Here is a 10,921-nt window from a genome sequence, read left to right on the forward strand (position 1 = left end):
CCTACCTCGAGCCCTGAGGAGCGCACAAGACAGGCATTAATAGAAACATGCTGATTGGCACCAGGTGTAGACCGGCTGCCAATCAACAAATATGAATGGAAAACAGCACTGAGCGGGACAAGCAGGAAATAGAACCAAAATAAGACCGCTGATAGAAAATAAACTCAAAACAAGGAAGCACAACCCGAAATGAAGTGACAGATCGTCACAGCGGCCATCTGTTTTTTCATTTGGATTAGAAAAATTATTCAACATAACAATTTGATTTGATGATAAAAAAACAAAAACGAAAAATGTGTTTGAAAATCAAGAATCGAAACAACGCGTGGAAAACTATTTTCTCCATTCCCGTTAATGTTTGGACATGTGGTCGAATGCACAGCAGCAGTGTCTCTTTTCTGTATCCTCGTCTGTGAGTGACAACAACAGAAAAAAAGAGTGACGTACAAAGACCCGTTTACCTGTTGGATAGAGAACCAATGGGATGTGTCACTTTCCATGTCTCTGGACATTAAACAAATGGATTGGAATTCTTGTTTGTTTTGACGAAACTGACAACATTCTTTGTCGTCGTCGTCTTCTTCTTCTTCTTCTTCTTCTTATTCTGTTGTTCCGGGGTCACTCACAGACCATGGCTAATCCACAGAAATAAAGAAAAGTTTTCCACAATAATTTTTCTTTTTTTCTTTTTTATTTTCAAACCAAAAAACGGAGAAAGTTGATTTTATGTTAAATTATTTTTCTATTCCAAACAACCGAAGGTTGAGTTTGAGTTTTAGTTTGCGTCAACATTTCTCATTTTGGGGCAATGAGGGTGACAAAGCACGATGTGTTTCATTTATGTCACGGAGGAGGAGCCGCAGCCCCGCTTTTAGTGTGTACTTCTTGCTTGGCACACCTGTTTGGCCCCACTATAAACTGTTTGCTTGCCTCACATAATTGCTATTGCCACATCCAGTGGATTTATTCAGAACATTTTCTTTCATGAAAAATGGCAGCTCCTTTTTATACTTCGCAAACTGATCTTGCAGACCATGGAATGGGTTAAACCTGCTCGCTTGGCCAGATTCAAGGCTAAGGCCCGTACGTTTGACACGCCGGCTTAGAGCAACAGCAAAAGGAAATGCCACCTACACTTTTATAACTCTGGAACAATTATAATAAAGAATGACACTTAATTTGAATTACTTTTGTAGTATTGTACATATGTTAAATGCAGTCATCGGATGGATCATGGTTTAGTTAAGTGGTTTCTTATTGTAATTTCAGTTATGACTTAACAGTCAACAATAATTCAACTTCAAACAAGGGTAATTAGAATAATAAACAAAATTGTGCTTCTATGAACAAACCAATCCATCATTCATAAGTCTTAATGTATTAACATTTTCAGATATGTGTTTTTAAAAACAATGGAAATTGTGTTTCGAGTAAAGAACAACAGCCTTCCAGTTTGTATTCTTAGGTTGTTTAAATTAAGTGGAGAAAACTATAATTTACGGGCGATATTGATTTTTGAAATATGTCAATTAAGAACGAATATAAAATACAAATATATTTCAGTTTTAGGAGCTAAATGGTGGAACAAGCTCAGTGATGAGTTGAAGACATGTAGTTCTTTTCTAAGGTTTGGAAAAAGCCTTGAAATGTGAAATAATGGAACATTTTAAAATATAGCAATGATTACTTTCATCCCATTGATTTTTTGAACGTTGATGTTCCAGGCAATCTAATCTTTAGTGAATATTTAGGATAGGCAAATATAAGCCTTGGCTTCAGCCTATTCCTTTTTCGGTCATTCTTTTTCTTTTTGTGTGTGTATGTATATTATTGTTAAAATGTATAATCTGTGCTGTTAAATTAATCACACAAAATGATTGATTACATGACCGAAATAAACACATTTCATTTCATTTCAACAGTGTTAATGACTGGGAAGGATTATAAAATACCAAGTAGGTGACTTCAAGACTTGATTCGACCGGTTTCCTATCTACTCGAGACTTGACCCGTCTTGTCTTCAAACTTGACTTGACTTGGAATTGAATACTTGATACTTGCAACACATTGCTTTACTCCCATCACTGGAATTCAAAAACGTTTGATCAACAATCACAATTCAAAATGACCATTCATTTGAACATCAGAAATATAATTTAATGATAAAAAATACTTTGCAGTCATCTACAAGTTGGATTCCACAGTTGAATTTCAAACAAGGATGAGAGTGCCACGTGATTTCTAAAGAAATGTTCTCCATTTCCTGCCAACATTTATTAGTGCCAAACTGGTATTCAAATAGTCCTTGAGAGCCTGTCCAACCAACCACATGACTATTTCAACCCTATTCAAGTGAGTCTTCTACAAAACAGACATATAAAACTGTGCAGCTTAAATCCAGTGTCATTTCAAATGACCATATATATTTAAATAAAACTAAAGTAAAAATTATAAATACAAAAAAAACCCTCAAATTGATTAAATTATTCTATTTCATCATTACAGGACTTCTATTTACCGTCGGCAGTAAAAGTCCACGTTTTTGTCATAAATGAACAAAGACTGTACATAAACACAAAGTGGAAGACAAGCAGCACTTAGTTCATAGAAACGTTAGCAACGTAACTGGAGCTCAAATTGTAAACTAACTTTCAAGTATCAGGTTGCAGTCGCTGAGATATTTCATTTTACAATACAATAACTTACAATACATTGTGTGTTTTAAATAAATAATAGAGACCTGTTCAACAATGTTTTACAAATAACATAAAAACTGTTCTGTTATAAATAGAATAAATAATAAGACATAAAATAAATAAATAGCTGTATGAATAGCTTAAAAATAAACTTAGAGCTCGGTAGTCCTTTCTTCCAAAATGACTGTGGGGTTGACGTCACTTCCACGTGAGGGGGACGTGCTGGAGTTGGACCCCGTGTCGTTGACGTCCGGCACATAAAAAGACGCCACCGGGCAGGGCCCCTGGACGTTATTGCACACAAGCCTCTGCAGGGATGCCGTGTTGACGATGTCAAATCCTACGCTGCCTCCAAAGGTGCTAGGCTTCCAGTATTCTGGAGAGCAGATGGGGTTTCCCATCAAGCCCTTGAGTGACAAAGGGGCCCCCATCTCCACCATGGTCTCCCCAAAGATAGAATTTTCGCGAGGTCTTTCCACCAGCAGGCCCGGGTAGAGCTCCACAGCGTCAACGTCGCCGTACATCTCCTCCAGCACTGCGGCCATTTCTTTTTCTCCTAATGAAAGAGGAAACAGGTTTTAGTTTTTGATCAATCTATTTTTAGACTGAGTACAAAAGATAAATATTTCTATTAACTGTGTTCCTGAAATCTCTGGCGCTATTAGAGGTGTTTTTTTCATTAAGAAAATATCTTGATAAATACGCTACACTTTCCCCTCGGGAGCAAGACTTCTTGTTTTTGTTGAAATCTTGTTTATCTTTGCTGACAATCTGCTTATACAAGTTCAACATGAGATAAACATCTGGGTTATAACCCTTGCAAATAATTCATAAATCCTTTAAAGGTAGTGCTGAAAAAAAACAAAACTTTTCCTTCCTAATTTGTAACATTTTCATGAAACTTTTTTATTATATGGAGCAATTATGTCACATTTCCCAAGTAACTTCCTGTAACTTTAGCATTGTTATGGGGATATTCAATGTTATCCATCCATTTTCTACCGCTTATCCCTTTGGGGTGGCGGGGGGCGCTGGTGCCTATCTCAGCTACAATCAGGCGGAAGGCGGCGTACACCCTGGACAAGCCGCCCCCTCATCGCAGGGCCAACACAGATAGACAGACAACATTCACACTCACATTCACACACTAGGGGCAATTTAGTGTTGCCAATCAACCTATCCCCAGGTGCATGTCTTTGGAAGTCAGGAGGAAGCCGGAGTACCCGGCGGGAACCCATGCATTCACGGGGAGGACATGCAAACTCCACACAGAAAGATCCAGAGCCCGGGATTGAACCCTGACTACTCAGGACCTTGGTATTGTGAGGCAGACGCACTAACCCCTCTACCACCGTGAAACCCACATTAAAAAAAAAACATTAAATTTTAATGATCTAAATTTCAAATTCGAAATATATTTTTTTTGCTGAAATATTTCAATAAATTTTAGTTGCTTTTATTAATTTGGAGCCTTTTGAAGGCCTTTAATCAGATAATCTTGCCAGTTTAAAATTAGTGAAATTACTTATGTTATGCAAATGTATACTAATTGACAACTATGGCATCTTTTGATCAAAAAGCCTTCAAAGTGTTGAAAAACTTCACATGTTAAGTGTTTTTTGTTACGGGCTGAAGCTGATTGAAACAATTAAGGAAAAACAAAAGTAATAAAAAAAAATATGAATCCAAAATGTTTTATGTACTGTTGGGTTTTGGGTTTTTATGGTATAACTGGCAGTGTTTTGTGCATCTGTGAAAGAATTGGTCATTGACATTTCTGAATTAAACATACATTTTTGTTTTTAGGAAAACATCATTTAAAATGAAGTTACACAACAAAAATATTGGGCACAAATGTACTCTACTGAGGGTTAAACAAAACAGTATCCAGTGTTGTATTTCTATTGATGTATTCATTATTTATTAATATATTTAATTATGTAGATATGCTTTATTTATATTACAGTCACAAACATCTACAAAGTGTTAACTCAACTGTTACACATCTGTATTATTCGGCAAGTAGTGTACAATTACACAGGAAGTGAACATGTGTATCATTGATTGCTGTGATACGGAAAAGCGGCAGAATTAAATAAGCTTGGCTTCTTCCTACTTCGATTATGGTTTTTGTTTTAGATTGACCCCAGTGTATCCTTGCAGGCGGCAAAATAAACTACACTTTCAACATCCATCCATCCATCATCTTCCGCTTATCCGAGGTCGGGTCGCGGGGGCAACAGCCTAAGCAGGGAAGCCCAGACTTCCCTCTCCCCAGCCACTTCGTCTAGCTCTTCCCGGGGGATCCCGAGGCGTTCCAAGGCCAGCCGGGATACATAGTCTTCCCAACGTGTCCTGGGTCTTCCCCGTGGCCTCCTACCGGTTGGACGTGCCCTAAACACCTCCCTAGGGAGGCGTTCGGGTGGCATCCTGACCAGATGCCCGAACCACCTCATCTGGCTCCTCTCAACATATTTTCATTGTAAATTCACAGCTAATTGCTGGCTAATATGTGCATTACTTTCACAGCAAGGTTTACAGTAATGTACTTGGAAACCTCCTTGCAGCAATTTACTGTGACTGCAGATGTGTGTACCATAAAGTGACAACTGAATGCTGTAACTTCACTGTTGTAACTGTATAGTTGATTATAACAACTATATGCTGTAACTCCGATATTGTCGACAGAACTCCTTAAGAGACAAATCAATTTGAATTTACACTAATTTGTTGTGATATTACAGAGGTCTAAGATTACAGTATTAATTGCTGTTCAATATAAAGGTATTTTGATTTTGTACATTCATTTGATTACAGTATTTTACTGTGGAAAAATACTTTTAAATTCTGTGACGTTCTGGTAAATGTTTACAGCGTACACTAAATGTAAGAGTATTGTAACTTTGCTCGGATTGCGATACTATTGGTACTTCTGGTATCAATGCTCTTCTGCTACTATTGATACAACTTCCATATAACTTTAAGCATTACAAAATGATTATTATAATGTTATCTCACCTGTCAGGTCTTCAAAAGACGTGTATGGACTCATGGAAAATCTTTTCCTGTAGGCATTCAGAGACTGATAACGCATTTTTCTGCTGTCCTCCATGGATTTAATGGTTACATACATAATTGGTGCAGGGACATTCCGGCCACCAGCAACCTAAAAAAATACCAGAAAATATGTTATGAATATGCAAGAAGCATAACAATTAGTGTGACGTAAAAAAAAAAAAAAAACCTACCCGCCCAGCTATTTGCTTTGTGAAGGACTCCACTAAGTTGGCAATCCCATGCTTTGTCACGACCGACGTGTTGAAGACGAACTCTTTGTAGTTGTAGTCTTTCTCTTCAATGCGGAAGGTATCGGGCATCAGGGGGTGCCAGTGGTACAGGGTGTTGAACTCGGATGCAATGCGGTTCTGGTACTGGAAACGCTGGCTAAACAACAGCTCGGGATCGAACTTGAGCTTGAAGTTGTAGCCACTCAGGTGCTGCACGTAGTCCTCAATCACGATCTTGATGGTTTCTCCTGCATAACAAAATCCTATTCAGTTGGTTTGTCAAAGTAAAACATTTGTCAAGTGGATGACAGTGATGGAGCATTTCCTCTTTTTTGAAGTAAATCCTGTTTCGAAATGTGGAGGTTAAAACCCCTCAGTGTGTGCAACAGGGTCTGAGGAAGGGGATTGGCAAAACGTAATGCAGAACTTCCACTTTCCACTCTTTTCCACGGTTATCGACATTTGTGTTTTGCATAACAGGGTTTTTTTCCGGAATTGTGCAACAAAAAACAAATGCACTCCGGAAATATGTTCTTTTCCTATTAGAATTCTAAAAAGATCTGTAGATTTAACAGTAAAAAAAAATGGCAGTTCAAGTGGCAGAATTTTACCGTAAAATTCACAGTGGTTTTAAAGTGCATTGCTGAAAACATTACAGTGACTTTCTGGTGACTGAGCTGCTAGTTTGTTGGGGGTTTTTGTAACCGTAAAATCAACAATTTTTGTTTTTATAATGCATTATTGTAAATAGAAAAACATTACCACTTTAATTTTTACCGTTAAATTCTGGCGTCTGTGCTGCCAGTTTTTTAGGTTCGTTTTTTTTTTACTATAAAATCATGGTCGTTGTTTTTACAGAGTTGAGTTGAGTTGAGTTGAGTTTAAGTTTATTTCGAACATTCAAGCATACAACATGATACATCACAATTTCCAATTTCTCTTTTCAACATGTTCGAAAAGGAGTAGGAAGAAGCAGAGCTTATTTAAGCAAGTTTTATTCCCTACGATGAGATAAGTGAGATTATTTTGAGAATGAAAGAATGAATGGGTGAATACATTCAGAATGTTTATCTTGGTTCTTCTTTTTTGTACTTTGTTAACACTTCCAGTTTGAAGAGTTTCTTGAAGTGGATCGTATTAGTACATTGTTTGATTGCTTTGCTTATTCCATTCCATAATTTAAGTCCACATACTGATATACTGAAGGTGTTAAGTGTTGTATGAGCGTACAAATGTTTTGAATTACATTTTTTTCCAAGATTATATTTCTCCTCTTTTGTTGAGAAGAATTTTTGTATATTCTTGGGTAGCAGGCTATAATTTGCTTTAAATAGCAAAACGGTTCAACCGCTGTTTTTACTGTGAAATTTACGATCAATATTTTTACAGTGCACAACCTAAATGGAAAAATTAGACCACTTTTATTCTTATCGTAAAATTCTGGCGACTAAGTTGACAGATTTGTTTTAACCGTAAAATATACTGTCATTGTTTTTACAGAGCATTACTTTAAATTGAAAAACGCTACCGCTGTTATTTTACTGTAAAAATATGTAGTCTGAGCTGCCATTTTTTTCAACCAAAATCTATGGTTGTTCCTTTTACATAGCTTTAATTTAAATGGAAAAAACAGTACTACTGTTATTTTTATGGTAACATTTTGACGAATGCACTACCATTTTTTTTTTACTGTCAAATCTACTGACATTTTTTACAATGTAACACTGAGTACAGGTTATATTACTTACAATAACCTAATATAGCGTTACACATACGCTACTATCAGTCTATTACGATACTCACCAATCAGAATGAGCCGTGCGGTCTGAAAGAGTCTTTCGTCGTTCCAGTCAGGATGGACCTCTTTCAAGACGTCACACACCCGGTTGTGTTCCCGGAGCCATATGGTGGCGTACATCATGAGTCCAGGGACCAGTCCGAACGCTTCGTGGCCGACGGCAAAGCGGTGAGAGTCAGGGACATGAGGAGGGTAGTGCATATCAGCACCCACTTCCTTTACAGTTGGGGGGTACATCTCTCCATCCAGCATCTGCGCAGGCAAATATGTGAGACGCCTGTGTTGTCCCAAAGGGATTGTCGTGCTCACGCAAACGCCCCATGTACCTGATGCTTAAGTTTGCCGTCTTTTAAGAGCCTCAGCTTGTACTGTCTCTCCAGGCCGTCTCCATAAATGTGACTGAGGTCCACCTGAAACATCACACCACAGCAAAAGTACATAAATATCAAACAAGATGTATCCTCGAGAGAAAAGAACATTGCTGTCCACTTACCCCGTGACCTTTGGCCTGCGTGAAGGCGGGGCCTCTCTTCATGTCCGATTTAAAGAACTGGTGCGTAAAGTGCTGAGCGAAGAACGCAAACATCAGGTTGCTGCCTTGCGGGTCAGGGATGAACTGTCGTCTCATCAGGAGTTTCTCAGCAAGAAGCTTGGCATCAGGTAGCTCCTTTTTACCTGGATGAGCAATTACAACATCCAACCAGTTAGAGAGCAGCCTTCAAAGGTTGAACCGTGTCATGTAATGCAGGGATATTCAATTAAATTGTTTTAAGGCCATATTTCCAGAAAGCTAAAGACCGGGGAGCCGGACTTATCCAATCACCACTAGTCTTATTTTGTATATTCCGGAGAACCGGAGCTCTCTACAGTAGCCATTTGATTTTGGTGAATCCATTTTGTCAGGTACAGAAGCGCTCCGACGTTTTTAAGGACCTTCTGAAGAAAAAGCTAGGCAAAGGTCATTTCCATGACAGCCCTCTAGAGGTTTTAAGAATCTGCTGAAAAATGTGAGTCTTTCACAAGTTTTTTGACCTGATCTCGTGGGCCACCAGTTGAATAGCCCAAATGACGACTAAAAGAGGACCTGAGCTGGAACTTTGAGGAACATCACTAGTGTAACTAAAGAAGGTTGTTACACCAACCACCTTATAAATAAAAAATGCCAAAAAGGAGAGGAGAGTTAATAGCGCAATTCCATCTACACTTTGTAAACGTTCCTAAGCTTAGCTATAAGCATACCTGCTCTTGCTTGCTCTCTGTGAAACATGTTTAACCTCATCCTTCAACGATAATGATACCTAAGATATAAAGAAGTACAGCTTATTTTCCGTAATGGAGGGTATCATTTTTAATTTAGAAGAGCAGCGCCACACTGTGTATGGAGATACATATTTAGTTGCTTGCTAGTACTAAAAATAAATACAGTGTCAGCCAGAGTGGATTGCCTTTTGTGATCGGTATTAAAAGGCATAAAATGGCAATGGCGATTGCGTACTTTTTAAAAAAAATTGTCCGATAACAACCCTTAGTGAAAACTTACGGTTCCTGGAATGTTCATGAAACTTGTTTTGTTCTGGCAAGCTGTGTTATTTTGTACTAACTCAAATTAAAACTTTTCTATCTTTTCTTTAGATGTATTTCAGAAATTTGAGTCAAACATTTTCCGCAATTTTGGTCGCCTTTTGTCCCGTGAAACTTAGCCGTTTTTTTTATTTTTAATTTTTTTAACTCAAACTCAATCACCAGCGCGCCAAGCTGAAATAATTCCCACAGCCCTTCCTCTGATGCAATGAGACTCAACAACCCCTTTGCTAAGTATTCAGGAATCTCAGAAAACAGGTTTCTCCGGGGGAGAGACCGCTTACCTACGACTCCCATCGGGGTTGGGCAATCCCGCGGAACCGGGGGGAGGGTTCTTGTGTAGTAGGAGAGGTTGGAATAGGCTTCCCAGTTTTTGTAATCGTAATTAGCGTTGTAAGTTGGGGGGCTATCAATCATGTGCGAGCGAGCTGGAAGATGAAGAAGAAAAATGGGGATTAGCCTTGCTTCGTCACTTATTATCATCTCTATCTGAGGACTTACATGTCAGCACGTATTTCATGATGCCATCTCGGAGGAAAGAGATGTTGTTGATGATGTTCCAAAAGCCCTTGAAGTGGGTGAGAATGTAGTGGACTGTGTTGGGCGACGGCTTCAAGAGCACTTTGATCTTGGTGAGGAATTCAGCTGTACAGGGTCAAAGCGGCGAATGAGTGAAAGGGTCCACTCCAAGAAGATTAGATATAATGGAGTACTCACGCGTCGTGCAGTTTGGACCGGTGTATCCCGTACGCGTGCAGTCACACTCATACGCGTCGGCCCCAAGGGCTGTGCAGACCCCTCTGTTCTGGCATGGCTCCGAGCAGCACGGGTTACCTGAGACACACCATGTGGAAGAAGAGGCATGACAACGGGAACACGGCATGATTTTCAGTCATTAAAGTGGTTTGACTTACCTCCCTCACAGATGAGAAAACCAAGAGCCAAAAGGAAAAAACTGAGTGTGTTCATACTCTAAAGACTCGGTGTGAACTTTTTCTTCCTGGCTGCACAACTGTTCACCTCCACTGTAAGTTCAACTTCTGAGCGTCCCATCCTGCCCAGGGAGCACCTTTATATCCTGTGGGTGACGTCATCAGCCACCTCACACAGACACAAGGATCATCGTTTTTCCCCTTGCACAATCTCACATGTGTGGTAGGCCACTGATCTTTTTTGGGGGGTTTTTTGCTTGTGAGTCATTTTAATGCCCATATCGTAAATGTAAATACTATTTTAAACTTTTATGTAATGGATATATATTTCCGATGAATATAGGCTATTGGTTAATTTGACTGGACTATTTTAAAGATTATGGCTTTATAGACATTGATTGATTTATTGATTGAGTGGTTGACATTTTTATTAGTAGATTGCACACTAGAGTACATATTACGTACAATTGACCACCAAAAGGTAACACCCGAATACGCTTTTCAACTTGTTTTAAGTCGGCGCTCATGTTGTATTGAATATTAAAATATACGAATCAATTTTATATAATAGTTAAAAAAAAGTTAAATACATACACATATATTTTTTGGTATTGTTTTATGACAAAT

The 10,921-nt window shown here is 38.7% G+C and overlaps 2 protein-coding genes across 2 annotated transcripts in view; one reads left to right on the forward strand and one right to left on the reverse strand.

Annotated features, from left to right (window-relative positions):
* Positions 1–2,135: 2,135 nt before the first annotated feature.
* ptgs2b (prostaglandin-endoperoxide synthase 2b) lies at positions 2,136–10,431 on the reverse strand. The gene is made up of 10 exons (XM_061883565.1): positions 10,277–10,431; positions 10,080–10,196; positions 9,864–10,007; positions 9,647–9,790; positions 8,275–8,456; positions 8,108–8,191; positions 7,787–8,033; positions 5,945–6,231; positions 5,715–5,862; positions 2,136–3,252 (listed from the first exon to the last, which is right to left on the reverse strand). Exons 1-10 carry the CDS (start codon positions 10,329–10,331, stop codon positions 2,849–2,851), a joined length of 1,812 nt encoding a protein of 603 aa, XP_061739549.1. The 5' UTR covers positions 10,332–10,431; the 3' UTR covers positions 2,136–2,848.
* The window catches only part of LOC133540713 (cytosolic phospholipase A2-like), a 63,308-nt gene continuing 62,117 nt past the window's right edge, over positions 9,731–10,921 (forward strand). The window contains exon 1 of the mRNA XM_061883564.1: positions 9,731–10,517. The gene's annotated coding sequence lies outside the window, so the exon portion shown is untranslated. The remainder of the gene's footprint in view (positions 10,518–10,921) is intronic.

The sequence above is a fragment of the Nerophis ophidion genome, linkage group LG22, assembly GCF_033978795.1.
Source record: "Nerophis ophidion isolate RoL-2023_Sa linkage group LG22, RoL_Noph_v1.0, whole genome shotgun sequence".
NCBI classification, from domain to species: Eukaryota; Metazoa; Chordata; class Actinopteri; order Syngnathiformes; family Syngnathidae; genus Nerophis; species Nerophis ophidion.